The 15,747-nt window shown below is 41.1% G+C and overlaps 2 protein-coding genes across 5 annotated transcripts; one reads left to right on the plus strand and one right to left on the minus strand.

The window, feature by feature from the left end:
• Window positions 1-4: 4 nt before the first annotated feature.
• On the plus strand, window positions 5-3,155 carry LOC106809411 (smad nuclear-interacting protein 1-like; the record flags this gene model as incomplete). Its single annotated transcript, XM_014812476.1, has 3 exons — window positions 5-25; window positions 329-441; window positions 1,213-3,155. Coding segments are annotated over 3 exons (918 nt in total), but the record flags the coding sequence as incomplete, so codon positions are not given.
• A 255-nt stretch (window positions 3,156-3,410) lies between these two features.
• LOC106809417 (serine/threonine-protein kinase Chk1-like) lies at window positions 3,411-15,367 on the minus strand. Of its 4 annotated transcripts, none has more exons than XM_014812494.1 (12): window positions 15,290-15,367; window positions 11,831-12,047; window positions 11,261-11,384; window positions 10,348-10,482; window positions 9,839-10,027; window positions 9,056-9,160; window positions 8,292-8,390; window positions 7,368-7,493; window positions 7,036-7,166; window positions 5,679-5,813; window positions 5,183-5,284; window positions 3,411-4,216 (listed from the first exon to the last, which is right to left on the minus strand). In XM_014812494.1, exons 2-12 carry the CDS (start codon window positions 12,014-12,016, stop codon window positions 4,088-4,090), a joined length of 1,461 nt encoding a protein of 486 aa, XP_014667980.1. In that variant the 5' UTR covers window positions 12,017-12,047; window positions 15,290-15,367; the 3' UTR covers window positions 3,411-4,087. The 4 variants fall into 4 exon arrangements, with proteins under 4 accessions (XP_014667980.1, XP_014667982.1, XP_014667979.1 ...); XM_014812496.1 differs by having other exon boundaries at window positions 7,036-7,163; window positions 11,831-12,027; window positions 15,290-15,337; XM_014812493.1 differs by having other exon boundaries at window positions 11,831-12,027; window positions 15,290-15,337.
• Between the last annotated feature and the right edge of the window lie 380 nt (window positions 15,368-15,747).

Here is a 15,747-nt window from a genome sequence, read left to right on the forward strand (position 1 = left end):
GCTCCGCGGCACTTGTTTTACTATTGTAAGTAAACAAGAGTATTATGTATATGAATTTTACCAATGTTGCTAATTCATCATTGCATTTGCCATTGGTATGAAACTGCTTACTGGCTCCGTAGTCTTTTTGTAAATTTTATCCAGAATCTGTACTTATTTAATATTTTCCATTTTATGCTAAACCGTTATTCTGAGTACATGCAAATATCAGCTTGTATATTCATTGTTCAATTTCATTGAACAGATATATTGTTTTGTTGCTGAGGTATGATTATGTACAGCTAATCATGTTTTCATTTTCTTTGATTTTTCAAAATTACATAAACAGAGACACGAACACAAGAAGCGGGGAAAACATGACGAAAACCGACAACGCCATGAAAATAAGAAGAGAGAGAAAGAAGCTACAGGGAAAGCAGTCCGTAGAGAGCATAATGAAGGGTACGATTAGAATACATACTCCTCTAGCTAGTACTTTTAGTTATCTCAATTTACTTATTTCTGTATGTTCTGGATGTTGCCTTGTCCGTTGCATGGAAGGCTTTCACAGGAAATGTCCCCAAATATGAGTTTAGGTTTAGTAATACAAAATTTTATTATTTTTTGTGCCCAATTATTAAGAGTGTTTTCATAGCCATGCACAGCCTTGTGTCAATGTTGGAAATTAATTTAAAATACAGCCTGGGGTTTTACTCCTCGTCTTATGTTAATCAGTTTGTGTGGGTGTGTATGCAAGGTGCAGAGTGCAAAATCAGCCTTCTCTGTCTGGTAGCCAAGGTTATACGTAATTCTAATTCGTATTTTGTAATCTGGTAGTCCATGATCAATTCTGGTAGTTCAGAATTTTGGTGTTCCATGATTTTTGCCAAAAAGAGTGGAGTACATCTACGTAATAGCATAATCAACAAATATGGCTACGTCCATGTTATTGATGAACATCTGGGATAATTAATACTAGTTATAAGTATATTTGATAATCGGTGGTAGAATTTATTTAAAATGAAGTTGTAACAACTTGCAGGAAAGAGAAATAATTTACATTTTGATTTTATTCATCTGTGTTAGTCAAAAACTGACAATGCTAAATTAAGTTGACACTGACAGTCAGCTAGGTAGTCCACCAGACTAGTTGTTACTCATCCGTGAGTATCCCTGGTAGTTTCGTACTAACGGATTACTGTTAATTTCAAACCCTGTACATGTATTTTGTAGGCATGAACATCAGTCGAGAAGTGATCGCTCTGAGAGCAGAAGGATGAGTAGAAGTAGCCGAAGTAGATCGCCAGTGTCTGTCAGCCAAGCAACAAAGCACATGCCAGGCAACAAGGGAACAGAACAAAATTCGGCTAACATACGGAGGGAAAGGTTTGAACTTGAACGGCCGATCAAGCAGGAACCTGATGACGATGAACCCGGGCAGTCCATAGAAGGTCGCACCAGTAATGGTGTCCGCAGATCGGAAAAAGGAACCAAACAGGCTAGCAGTGACCCGGAGGACAAAGCTAAACCTGACTTTGGTCTTAGTGGTAAGCTAGCAGAGGACACAAATACATTCCGAGGTGTTGTCATTAAGTACAATGAACCGCCAGAAGCAAGGAAGCCCAAGATTCACTGGCGCCTGTATCCATTCAAAGGTGAGCAAGCTTTGCCTCTTCTCCACGTGCATCGGCAGAGTGCATACCTGCTGGGGAGGGACAGGCTCATAGCAGATATCCCCATCGATCACCCCTCGTGCTCAAAGCAGCATGCTGTTCTACAGTTCAGACTCGTTAGCTACCAGCGTGACGACATGTCAACTGGCAGGCGGGTGCGGCCGTATATCATTGACCTCGAGTCTGCCAACGGCACGTACATCAACAACAAGCGCATTGAGGCAAAGGTTTACGTCGAGTTGTTAGAGAAGGACATGCTCAAGTTTGGATACAGCTCGAGAGAGTATATTATGCTTCAGGAGAACTCAAAGGACGATCTCGTTGAGGATGGTGGAGTAGACTAAACGTGGAAGCACTGCTAACTTCCAGCATTGATGTGTAAAAATGTAACATATATCTCGACAAAGTTAGCGGCCAAAAAACTAATTGTGAAATCTCTACTTTTGCCCTGCGGACTTGTGTGGCGTTTGCTGCTGCTTGCTTTTGTAACAAGAAATTGGAGGCTAAAGTAGTTTGTAAGCACTGTGAGTTGCATGCTCGTTCGTATGATCGTGCTTGTTTGCTTGATTCCAAGAGAGAAATGTTGTTTGTTTGGCATTAGGAATTACATCCATAGTCTTTGTGAATGTATAATACCATACAGGGAACAGGTACCCATTTCATTTGTACAATCGCTATATGTTGTGTGTGTGCGCGGCTGTTGTGTCCTGGCGTCCGATGTCCGTCCTGTACCTAGTACACATCACCGCATGTGATGTGTGTGTTAGCCTGAAGGTAAAAATAATGTTTTTTATTATGACTGTTACAGATGGCATGGTTACTCAAACCTCTAGTTTGCTTGCTAGATATCAGCTTTTTATACGGTTCTGTTTAGTCAGTTGGCCAGAATAACACATGGGGTTTCAACCGTTTGTGACGTCAGTTTATACTGTGTAACCTTTTAAAATAGCTTGGCTACGTGGTAACAAAATGCAACAGATTAGAAAATTGAGACTTATACTAGACTTTTTTAATGGCAGTAAAATATGGGAGTTGACTTTTTGTTCTAGATAAATGTGCATTTGGTGTGTACGCACATGTCATGTGTCAAGGGGAAATACACGGGACTTATTCGATTATATCTTACTGGTTCACACTAACTGTTACCAAGACATATCTACTAGCAATAAGTCATTAAAGATTCAGGGCACATATTTTAAAGTTTTAATCTTTCAAGTGAATTGTGGTCAAGTTATGGCTATGGTATTTGTATAGATAATTACAATAGTGTCACTATCCGAAGAAGATTCGATTCCACCAACTAACCTAATGGCTCGATCATTCAAATTAAGAGGCGTTTATATGGTTCTGGCCGATACAAACCAACTATCTTGGGCATAAAATGTGTAATTGATGCATAAGTTCGTATGTATAGAGCTGAGAGTATAATGATCTTTTGACCGTAACTATGTTCGTTGATACGAGATGTGTATAATAAATCAATAGAACTGTTATAAAAGTGAAGATCTGTAATTTCCTTCTGGTTGATTTTGTGGCTGACCCACAATGTATTATCCTCGCTTTGACCATGAAATAACCAAGCTTTCTCCCAAACCTTTCCCGCTGTTTCGCTCAGCTCTCCTAAGCAGCTCAGCTTGTAACTATGTAAACGAGCATTCATCCATCGTAATAGACAGGCCAATAAACTGCTACATGACATATTTTTATATATAACACATTTAATACATGTTGTACAAATAAAATAATACAAAAATGTGCTCTTAGTTCAATTACTTTTACAGCTGATATATATTTATACCAATTATTATACAAATGAACAATGAATCCTTGTGTGGATACACCTGACTGGAGTATTATAGGAATACGCATAATGCATTTAGCACTACGTGTATGCTGTTAAACTTTTCCGTTGACGCAGTAGAAATGCTAATCACATGCAAAATTTCGTTTTGTGTGCAGCGTTTTTCACTTCAGAAATTAATATTTTATAGACCTATTCATTCAACCCAATAACCCCGAACTGCACAATTTACACTCTACAACTCTGGACAGGTGGACAATATTTTGACAATATATTTATCAAAATTCGACCTGTGTACAGCTAGCCAAGATGACAACCTCACTGTCCTTAGGAACCAAAAAACTAGGTTCAGCATGGACATCTTGTGACCCCCTTCAAAACCCACCAGAGGGTCGCCCCACCCCAGTTTGAGAAACACTGTTCTAGCACATTGTGTTCCATATTGGCTCAATGTCCTAAGTGCATTGCATTACATACCTCAAACATTACAATATATGGACAATTAAATATTTCCTAATATTATACATATTTTGCATATATTGTAATGCTAATTGCATATAAACTATGTTCATACACTGCATATAAAGGCTCTCTATTGAGACTGCTATTGATTTAGCTTCGATTCTCTACAATTCTATGTCGTAGATAGCATAGGACTACTGACAGCTGGTGAGGGCCAGGTGATGGGAGCCTTCACATTAACAATTGCAGTCAGTTTCCGCTTGATTTTCAAGAAATGTCTCTTGAATTCAATTCCGTCTCCCTAAAACAATTAAGTCACCAAATGTAATCAAGTGCAGGTAACATTCCAGCAATATCCTATTGTATCATGCAGCATATCGATAAAGTGAAACACAACATCAGTAAATCAGCGCATAGTTTGCCAGGGATCTTCACTCACTATCAGATTTCCTTGGAAACCATATAGAAATCCCAGACAGCATGAATAAGTCTAATATATAAGCCGCGTTCACACGTAGCAAGAAATCCGGTATTTAGCGTTCACACGAGGCAAAATGCGCGGTCCAAGAAATACGGTATCTAAACAGATCCGGTATTTGATGTAAATACGTGGCTTCCCAGACCCCGAATAATTTGCCGTGCTTGAGAAATACAGTATCTCTTGGACCGCGCATTTCCTCGTGTGAACGCTAAATACCGGATTTCTGAAGCCGCTTATTTTATAGACTGGTCCGCCCGCGCTCGACAGTTCCAGTGTAACGCGAGTGGAACTGTCGAGGGCGGACCAGTCTACGTATTTTATCGGCAGTTGGTGCGCATTGCATTGTTTATTTCGCATTGTTTGCTTGATTGTTTAAAGCAGCTCGCAAATACCGTATTTCTGGAGGCGCGAAAATTAATCAGCATGTGAACGCTCGGCCGCGTATTTGTCTCAGATTCGGTATTTCGCAAATACCGTATTTCATAAATACGAGGTCTCGTGTGAACGAGGCTATATAGCCATAGCCCCCCCCCACACACACACACAGACAGGTGGCCAGATTCATGCTTCACACCTGTTAATTTTAAATATTAACAATTTCAATACAAATTCTTATTTATTTTAAGATTCATTATATGTGAATTTTCTGTTAGACCCTTGAGAATGTCATTTAAAATGTTGTTGTTTTTATATTTGATTCAATGTTTTGTTTACACCACTGAATCAAGAATGTATGAGTAGACAGAAATTTATGTGTACTGAAATCTAATTACATGAATTACTCACTTTTGATAGTCGGAAGTCCAACAAAATGTTTGAGTTCATATCAAGCAGATGAGCCTTGAAAACCAAGGGCACATTCCTACGATCTCTTGTTGTTATAGTGACCTGAAAGTCAAAATTACGAACTGAAGTAACTCTTTAGATATACCAGTTCTCCCCAGGCCTTTAAAGCATGTCGAGTCCGACATAACTTCAAAACTGAAGCTAATTTGTGACATCCTCCGACATTGCCTAATCAACATGCCTTAATTCCCAGCTCTGTTTACTTTTGACCATCATAACACAGTTATGCTGTTTTCACAGCTTGATGTATACGTCTCTGAACCGATCGGTTTAACTGTGTATTGGGGCCACTTATGACACAAGTAAATACCTCCAATCGGTACAACCCCCTCCCGGGCCCTCCCCCCATCCATTCGTAAAATGACGTGCCCTTCAAGATTTCTGGTGAGAATCCTGTATACAGTTATTTCCTACAAAATTTAAACGTTTCTTTTACCTCTCCTAATGAATTGTGTTTGTAACTGTAGCCAGGCATGTCCTTCAGCACAGTGGTTAGTCTATCTATCGTCTCATCTGCAGCGGTTGTGACTATGAATCGTGTCATTCTCTTCACGAGTTTTTGTAATAATGTCTGAAAAATACCAATGTAATATGTTCTTAAGTTATATGTAGCTAGTTTTTAATTTGGAAAAATAACACTGGCTATACAGCTACATGATATAAAAAATTTAAATATTATATTAATGCACAATAAAAACAATAAAATATTCCAGTAAAATTACTGTAATAAAGAATCTAAAACGCAATATTACACGTATATAGGTATGATTGTAGAGTTGTTGACGAGTTAGACGAAATAAACGTAATAGGACGTTGTCATCTCTCCCATAGGAGTAACAACTGTATTGGGGCTAGCCTTACACATTCACATACCAAAATTTAACAAAATCGAATGAATTTAGATGGCCATTTTTATTTTTGCCAAAAAGTGGGCGTGGCTCGAAAGTAGGTCGACTGGCGTGCTCCAAAATATGAAGTTCAAATCTTTCCCATAGGAGTAACTGTATTCAATTTGAAACATGTGGGTCAAACGGTTCTTGAGTTATCGTTGACCGTAGGCAGACACTGAAATGCATAGTGAAATTGCCAAAATCTACCTAATTTGCATAATTAAAAAAAAAATTAAAAACCTTTTTGATATGTTTTGGGGCCAGTCCTCATTCATTCACATACTAGAAATGAGCAAAATCCGTTGAACCTGAACTGACTTTTGGCCATTTCCATTTTTGCCAAAAAGTGGACATGGCTCGAAAGGAGGTCGACTGGCGTGCTCCAAAATAAGACGTTCAAACCTCTCCCATAGGAGTAACAACTGCATGCAATTTGAAACATGTGGGTCAAACGGTTCTGGAGTTATCGTTGACCGTAGGCAGACACTGAAATGCATAGTGAAATTGTCAAAATCTACCTAATTTGCATAATTAAAAAAAAAATCAAAACCTGTGTGATATGTTTTGGGGTCAGTCCTCATTCATTCACATACCAGAAATGAGCAAAATCCGTTGAACCTGAACTGACTTATGGCCATTTCCATTTTTACCAAAAAGTGGACGTGGCTCGAATGTAGGTCAACTGGCGTGCTCCAAAATAGGACGTTCAAACCTCTCCCATAGGAGTAACAACTATATGCAATCTGAAACATGTGGGTCAAACGGTTCTCGAGTTATCGTTGACCATAGCCAAATGTTGACGGACGGACGGATGGACGACGGACGACACCCCATGGCAATAGCTCATCTTGACGATGTCAAGGCGAGCTAAAAACGAATATAGCTTGTGCTACAAGGTTAAACCTGTGAGTTGCCTTGGGTGCCATGCATCTGAGTACTGATGAGGATATCATCAGCTTTGTGCACTGGCTGAGAGAAACAGGCACCATGCAGGAGACCCTCCAACACAGGCTTGTGGTCTATGTCTGCACCTGCTGGGAACACACAAAATCTCAATGTATAATAATTGCTTTCTTGCAAGCTTTGCCATTCCAGGACAGAATAACAAGATCCGTACATAGACAAAATATAGTAAATGATTGATTTCCTGTTATAACGTGCTAATTCTTTACACACTATAGTGTAATTCTCCTGCCAGGTAAAGTGTTCACCTGAGAATGCGGTAACCTGTTTACCTGAGCCATGCCAGAGCGGCTGTGAGGCAGACATTCCTGTGGAGTATTCCTTAGTCGGAGATGGGGATAGATTCAAGTTAGAACACTTCCGTTTAGAAGTAGCAATAGTCGACGATAGATTAGATACTGAAAGAACATAAAGTAACACTTAAAAATCGGATGTGATTTATTCATGTTGTGGTAGCTGCTTTAACAGGCTTTGAGTTGCATATAGTGCATTTACTGGAATTACTTGTAATTGTCTGACGAATAACATAAATGAATCGCAATTGCAACATTACACATGCTTTGCATTGGTGTGCTCTATGAATAGGGGTACTAAGATTCAAATGGTGAGAGCTGGTTAAAATTTGCTGATACTCCTGAATTCTGCTTAAAATTGCCCCGAACTTCACATACTATTAAGAGGGTTGGACTCTCTTCTAGTATCTAAGAGAATAAATAAATTTTTAGCCCTTTCATTGGTCAAAATGTCATTAGACGTCTACTCTTTCCAGGTGGTTGGAAAGCACATTTCAAATGAAGTTGTGATGGGCAGAATTCAGTACTTAAAAGGTTTCTCACTTGGGCCAAGAAGCTATGTTCCCAGAAAGATAAGAAATGTTCTCAATTTTCATCAATCATATTGAGCTTTGATCACGACTGTAACCCTACGTGCCAAATGCTAAGATAAAGTCATTGCGATTTCTAGTCAATGCCTAAATCGCCTATTTCCCCTTCTCCTCCTTGACCGTCTCAACTCCTATTTTGACTGTTCTCCAGATTGAATTTTGGAATACTTGCCAAATCTGAATGACATGACTGAAGCCATTTAGCTGATGTGTCACTATCGTAGACAGACACAGGTGCATTCATGCACAGACACCTGTGCTATAAAATTAAGTGCTCCTAGCAGCTATGCTAAAAAGTGAAAGCATTGCTTACCATCCTTGTTGAATTTCTTAGTGAACCACACATGATTTTGTATCTGTTCTATTGATGCTCTCTTTTCAACATTAGGTAGCAGTATCTTCCTTAGCAATGCTGTAGAATACATCAAGACAGTGCAATTAGACAGCAATCACGATTAAACCAATCCATCGTTATCAATAACTAAACTGCAAACAATTACAATTTCTAATTAGATAAAATAGATATAGCTGGCATGTATCCTTTCCAGTTCTGAATCAAATGTTTAGATGCAGCTGGCAATGACTTGCCACGGCAAAATAATTGCCCAGTGAATATAAGGCAATGGTAACATGCCATGGGTCGCATCCAATCATCACTTTGTCTTGTGACTTACATTGAGGGACTATACAATGGAAATGTTAAATTATACTTTGAAATTCACACAACACGAATAGACTTATTAAACTGTCACTTTATAAACATGTAGCCGCTGAAGCTGTATACAGCACTGTACTCAGAATTTGAAAATGATCAAATTGAAATTAAGTTGACCCCTGATTGGAGTCACAAAAACCTTTTCTAGACATGTTCGCCTCATCAGCACACAGCCTAAACAGCTGACATCATTAAACTGTCTGAAGTGAATAAACAGTTGTTGTTATTCATCCTTGAAACTATGTATAAAAGTATAGATAGCGTTCATGCTAACATAATTTCAAAGACTTAGACATGAATACTTCGAAATTTACTATCGAAATATATTTTAGGGTTTTAGATTATTATGGAGAGATCCTTACAGAGAGCTAGGTTGTTTATCTTGGACCATGGTGTTAAGGTAATGTTACATTCTTTCCAGTCATAATACTCTTTGTTGTCATAATGTGGTTGATCCCATGGAAGTTCTGAAACAGAATATTCTACATAAATTATTGAAATATTTTACAGTATTAAGAATGGCTAGTCTTCATGTAACAAGTCCAAAACATTTCAATTAGTATTTTGTACTTGTATCATGGACGACAATTATCGTCTTCCAATGTGCTGCTTTGTAAAAGCATGAAACTTTATAACATTTCGTGATTAGTATCAAAGATTAGCATTATTCTGAACATGACTATAATAACCATTCATGGAAACCGTACCATAATCGAAAAAATAAGTTAATTTTAAATCTCTGTGGTGTATACTGCCACGAAGACCACTTATGGGGCAATTTAGTAAGGAATGCCAGTGCTGTTTCTATGTATAGTATCACATGAAAGCACATAAATGACGACGATGAAGACTATGCTACAAAGATAAGGCCTTTTTTATAAACATGATACACGTACATCAGCTAATATAAAAAATATCACAAGCAATTCTGAAAACTTCACTTTGCGCAGTTCAGAAATGCACATGTGCACATGACTATAAGCCTATTTACATGTGCACGCACACTTACACACGCATGTACACACACACACACACATGTACACATACACACAAGCACATACAGGTACATGCACGCATGCACACACGCACGCATGCACACACGCACACACGCAGATATTTTAAAAAAACTGTTGAAATGTTCCTACCGCCAGCAAGCAGAGCCACCAAGACTACACCGCAACTCCAGATATCTGCTGGTTCAGCTTTGTACTCCTTAGCACTGATTACTTCCGGGGCAACATAAGGTAGCGTTCCACAGCGCTTGTTTAACTGTCGCTCTTTTCCCTGGTAACGAAATACTGTTGCTAGGCCAAAATCTGTGATTTTCAGAGTGTCTGCAAGATAAAGAAAAAGAAGATGTCGACCGAATACTGAATATTCATACACTTGTTATATACGTAAATCCTAACAACAAAAATTTGAAAACTGAAATAGAATTTTCTGAATTCAGAAGCTGGCAAATTTGTCATGCCCATGTTAGCTGTTTTGATTTTCAACACTTTTGTTTGTTTTTTAACAATATTAGTCAGCCCCACACTGAAGTTCTAACAATTACAGAACCATTCTGAACATCACCACTGTCACCACACATGAACCGTAATTATATATTGCATATATAAATTGTGCATTACATATATCATAGGAGATAGTTTACCATCAGTGTCCAGCAAGAGATTCTCTGGCTTTACATCTCTGTGAGTCACACCTAGCTTGTGCAGGTAGGCCATGCCCTCTACTAACTGACGAAAGTAGAGCTGTGCATCAGGTTGAGGCATGCCAATATCTGGCTCTGTAACATAAGCTCGGTTGCTTAACAACTGAAGACCATAAGAGCACCTAAGCTGGCCAATTTTAGATGTATGATCCCAGAAAAGCAGCTATACATTTAATAGCATGGTTAAACATACACTGTCCATGCCTGTGCAAGTACGATCACAATTCTCAGGGAGACACAAGGACTACTGCAGATGCAAAACAGAGAGTCATAAATAAAGCGGGCTGTATTTCCCTGTGGACTCGTGTCAAATTTAAACCCTGCATATTGTACTAAATGAATACCCACTACGGATTTGCTTCAAGACGAATCTTAAAATTTGAAGAAGAAAAAACACGAAAATGATCGAAAATCACAGAAATCTGCTGATTTGGGAAGATTCGCATGTCTGCAATAAAGGACACTTGGTATTTCCATTAAATGGCATTGAAATTCACTGTACAGGTAGGTCCCGTTTTATGACAGGGTTAGGTTCCAGTAAAACAGGCTCGTAAAATAAAAAGTCGTAAAAAAAGACCAAATTATAATGCAATTAAATGCTATAATTCCACCCACAATGCACCACGAAAAAACAAAAGAAGTGCATATTGCATGTTTGGACTCACAGGCGTTGCTGCGATGTGTTATTGAGTTACATTTTTTTTTGTATTTTCAATTTTATAGGTAATTTTGAAAAGGTCGTTAATGTGAAACGTCGTAACATGGATCATCGTCAAACGGAACCTACCTGTATTGAATTTGCATAGTTCCTGCTTTACTATGGTAAGCACATCCACCATCAAGAATATCTTACCGATTCTGTCGAAGAGTTCACCGCCAGCTGCATATTCCAGGAAGATATAATGCAGTTTACCCTCGACTCGGTTGCCGAAAAACTGGATGATGTTCTTATGCTTTAGCAATCTATGTACAGCTATCTATATATGTAGAAAAATCGCATGACATGATGTGGATTCGGTGGCTATAGCTCCATCCTCGTTTAATTAACAATCTTGTTATGAATGGCAAAATTGCATTGCTGAACGTAGAAATGAAATTCCACCGTGGTTACTTTTGCTAGTTCGTATAGACCAATTCTCTATACATGTGTACTCTTGAACATTACTTTGTAAATATCCAGAGGATATATATGTTATACTATATGTATTGAGAAGTTGTAGTAAAAAGCGCCAATGATGTGAATTGTGAGACTGAGAGCTCATGAAAAATAATTTTATAAAATTTTAAAAATTTGGAAAAGCGGGGTCATAACACCCCTAACACACACACGCACGCACGCACGCACGCACGCACAAACACACGCACGCACAAACACACATATGTAACACCGCAAAACCCGTAACTATACATATAACAGACACACCTCTTTACGGATATCATTTTTAGCTGCTGGGTACTTTGACAGATCAATAATCTTCACAGCAACTGCCTCTTGTGTCATTCTGTTAACAACTAGTTTTACTTCACCATAAGCGCCTTCTCCTAGTGTTTGTATGAAGTCCCAGCCTTCCACAAACTCTTCTGCTTCAGTTCCAATCTGTGTCGCCATGTTCAATTCAACTGAAATCAAAAGCCTACAACTAAAGAAATATAGTGACAATGAGAAGAAAAGTGTACACCCAGCTTTAGGTTAATATAATATAGTAAACACAAGTTTTACAGACGCATAGCTAACCCTAGCTCTACCGGTGTAGCCCCTTTGCATCCTACGTAGGAAGGGAAAAACTTGTTTTTAATCTATGCTATAGTATTAGTGCCAGTGCCCGGGGTATTATAATATTAATCGGCACTCTGTTGTGGAGCAAAGAGCTTATACACAGTTATAGCTCTAGAACTATAGCCCTTCCCTCTGCCACCGGTGGCGGAGCGCCTGTGGCAGAGCGAAGGGGTATAGTATAGAGTATATATCGTATATATAGTATAGAGTATAGACTATATATAGTTCTATAGTCCGAGTTTCTTCTGACCAATGGCAATGCCCACACCGATGATTTTCGTGGAGCGATGAAACGGCGATCCTCGGCGGGATCGGAGAAATTCCACGTTTTGTATGGGCAGGTTGCTCTGACCTAACCCAAACGAAATCCACCAAAATCGTCGGTGTGGGCATTGGTCAGAGGAAACTCGGACTAATACTGTAATAGTAATGGCCGTGGCTACGCGTCCGGACATCCATCTCACACAGTGATCTTGCGACACGTACACGCATGATTGCGCAACGGTACGCTCTGCTGATTGCCGAGTGTGTGTGCGTGAGAGAGAGCGAGAGAGAGAGGGAATGTGTATGTGTGTGTGTATGCGTGAGAGAGAGAGAGAGAGAGAGAGAGACAGATATATATATAGAGAGAGAGCTAGGGGTGTGTGTGTGTGTGTGTGTGTGTGTGTGTGTGCGCGCACGTGTGTGTGTGAGAGAGAGAGAGAGCTAGAGCCTGTGTGTGTGACTGCGAGAGAGATAGAGCTGTGCGTGTGTGTGTGAAAGAGAGAGAGAGAGAGCCACAAGAGACGGATGAAAAGGATAGACGCCAGAAGTGCATATATCTGTATATTTTCCGGCAATCAGCAGGCGTCCCGTTGCGCAATCATGCTTGTACGCGCAGTCGCGCGATCACTGTGTAAGTGGATGTCCGATGCGCCAGCCTCGGAGGGCTAGCGCCGCACCGGTTCCGTATGCGTAGCCACTGGCGAATGAGTAATACTAATAGTGTTCTAGACCGGACTTCAGTTAGAGCTTAACACAGTTTATACTCTCATATATAGTTCTACTAGCCGTTTACGCGCCTTTCTTCGCCGCACAGGCGGATAGATATAGAGCTTAGACGATCTGCAGCGCGCGGATATCAGCGCGAGAACGCGCGGCAAACGCGGCGCAGCGCTGACATAAATGGCTTATTCGCTGCCTATATAGAAAAATTTCGCCATGTGCTCCTTGGGTACAGGATGAAAGCATATTAAATCGTCAATTGAGGAGTTCTGCCGCGATGAGCAAGCCTTATCGACTATGCACGCTAGGTCGAGAATAAACTACAAATGCTGGTAATTGCTCGTATTGTGGTCGGCGCGTTTCTTTTCGTACTAGAAAGCGCGAGTTTTGCATGTTCTTCCGTTTCACGCCCTGAATTTATTCTCGTACATATGGCGTGCCATAGATGGCGCGACGAGGCCCTCTTGAGGGATTTCAAAGGTATTTTCAGGCACGAAAGGATCGGCGATTCGCTTAGACTGCTCGCGTGGAAGTTGACGCGCTGCAGGACTAACTATAACTTTAGTGTAGGGCGAAAGATACTTGGCCGAGTTTAGGTCCGTACCAAGTCTACACTGCGAATGCGTGACTGTGCGATTCAAAATTATCGCTAGGGCCATCTTAGTGAACCGGGCCGACGTTGATTGGCTAATCCCGGTTGATTGATGTTTGTTTACTACTGAGATTTCCACTAGATGTTATCTGGAAAGCGCTAGGCTCCGTACGTGGAGGTTTTATCAAGCCTCTTGACGCCCCGCGCGCCCGGGCGACGGCAACGTCATGGGCGAGCACCTGCTGGCGTGGCATGGAGTTTTTAACGTAGCTATCCTACAATACGGCCCCACAACTGAACACAAATTATATATCCACATGTTTTCCGAAGCACGGCGGCGAGCGCGACCATTCCACGCCTCCGCTCCACGCCGCGCTCATAGTGGCGGCCCCGGCGCACGCGTCAAATGGCGCTATATCCAACACAACGCTGCGCTCGGGGCTTTTTGGCCGCCGCGTGACTTTCGTAGTAGTAAATGAGATTTTGTATTTAATTGGTAGCATGTACATTCTTTATTGAAACGCTGCAGAGTGCATGCTTGTGTGGCCTCGGCTGCCGGCAGCATTGATGCATGTATATAAGACTACCTTATTAAACCGCTGGCGGCGGCGACGCGAGAGACGAGAGAAGATGAGAGAGAGATGAGAGACACATGACCGTCTGGGGAGTGCAGAAGAAAGAGAGAAAGAGAGTGGAAGAACGCCAGATAAAGGTACGAAAATACGGCAGGTGACGGTACGACGGCGAGATGTACAAACCGCGGTGTCAATCTATATTGGAACTGCCCCCCTCCAAGGCCGATGTAGGCCGAAGTCCGATGTACGTGCTCCGCGAAAAACTGCGCGATGTTAGGTAGCAGCGCCCGTATACGCATTCGCACAGCCCGCCTTGGCTTCGCGCGCGAATTCGTAATAGCGGGAGCGCATAGATGCTAACATACAAACCCTCGCGTCCGGTGCGCAGGCAGTCCCGGCGGAAGTGTGCGCGGCTTAACCGGCTTTTTTCGACCGGGTCGAAGCGGAACAACGCATCTTAGATGCGCAAAAACGCCATCAGGTTGATAGGCCCGGCTCCTCTTGGATACAATGTCAATAGTGTAACCCAACACGTCAGTGGGATCATCCTACTCTTGTGTTGAGTTACAATCATTGTATACTCTATAACCTATTACTACTACTAGTATTAGTACTCGTACTGATAGTGATAGTAACTACTCTTCACTCACTCACTTAGCCCGACCAGGCTGTGCGACGGATTGTCTATACAGACGGTATTGTAACCCTAGCAATACCGTTTCTTGGAGCTATCACTCACCGAGTCACTCAGTCATTGGCATTGTCATTGTTTTCAACACGCGCGCAGCACGCCACCGCGCAGTATTAAACTTATACTTATAGCAGTAAAACAATACCTACTGCTTAGGACATAGTATAAACTATGAGAAGAAGGCAACATGCCTACTAACTATTTACCTGAAGTAATACTACGTTTAGTGTATTTTTATGATATAAACAACACAAACCACCTACTCAGAACTTTGTGTGAAGCCGGCGGACGCACATTTCTGATGGATCTTTTAGACTGGGGGCCAGCTAGCGCCTTCGTGGCCCAGTGGTTAGGCCTGTGGAGTGTGGGTTAGGCCACATGCGTCCTAAACCAAATTTGGTCCTAAACAGAGGAATTGCTGCCGACCTGTGATTGAGGAGATAAAAATAGACCCCGCCACTGTTTCCATTTTTGGAGGATAAAAATAGAATTCGTGACGTTCGTGACGTTCGTGACTGTCCACTGAAGCTAATAGGGTACGTCTATGTCCCCCAGGGGGCCAGGGCTCAGCCCCAGATTACTGCCGGAACGTACTGCAGGGTCCGGACCCCCCCCTTTTACCACAAAAAAGGAAAAAAAGCATACGCACGCACGCACGCGCGCACACACACGGAGACAATATAAGAGAAGTGCCATAAAAAAATCTTGTTTAGCGCTAGTT

Source organism: Priapulus caudatus, unplaced genomic scaffold (genome assembly GCF_000485595.1).
Source record: "Priapulus caudatus unplaced genomic scaffold, Priapulus_caudatus-5.0.1 Scaffold352, whole genome shotgun sequence".
Lineage (NCBI taxonomy): Eukaryota > Metazoa > Priapulida > Priapulimorpha > Priapulimorphida > Priapulidae > Priapulus > Priapulus caudatus.

Coding starts and splice junctions, on each gene's coding strand:
- LOC106809417 (XM_014812494.1), bottom strand. CDS start 12,016: ATGGCGACACAGATTGGAACTGAAGCAGAAGAGTTTGTGGAAGGCTGG. Junction 9,161..9,838: donor GGTGGCTCTGCTTGCTGGCG/GTAGGAACATTT, acceptor ATTCTGTTTCAG/AACTTCCATGGGATCAACCA. Junction 8,391..9,055: donor GATAAACAACCTAGCTCTCT/GTAAGGATCTCT, acceptor TGTATTCTACAG/CATTGCTAAGGAAGATACTG.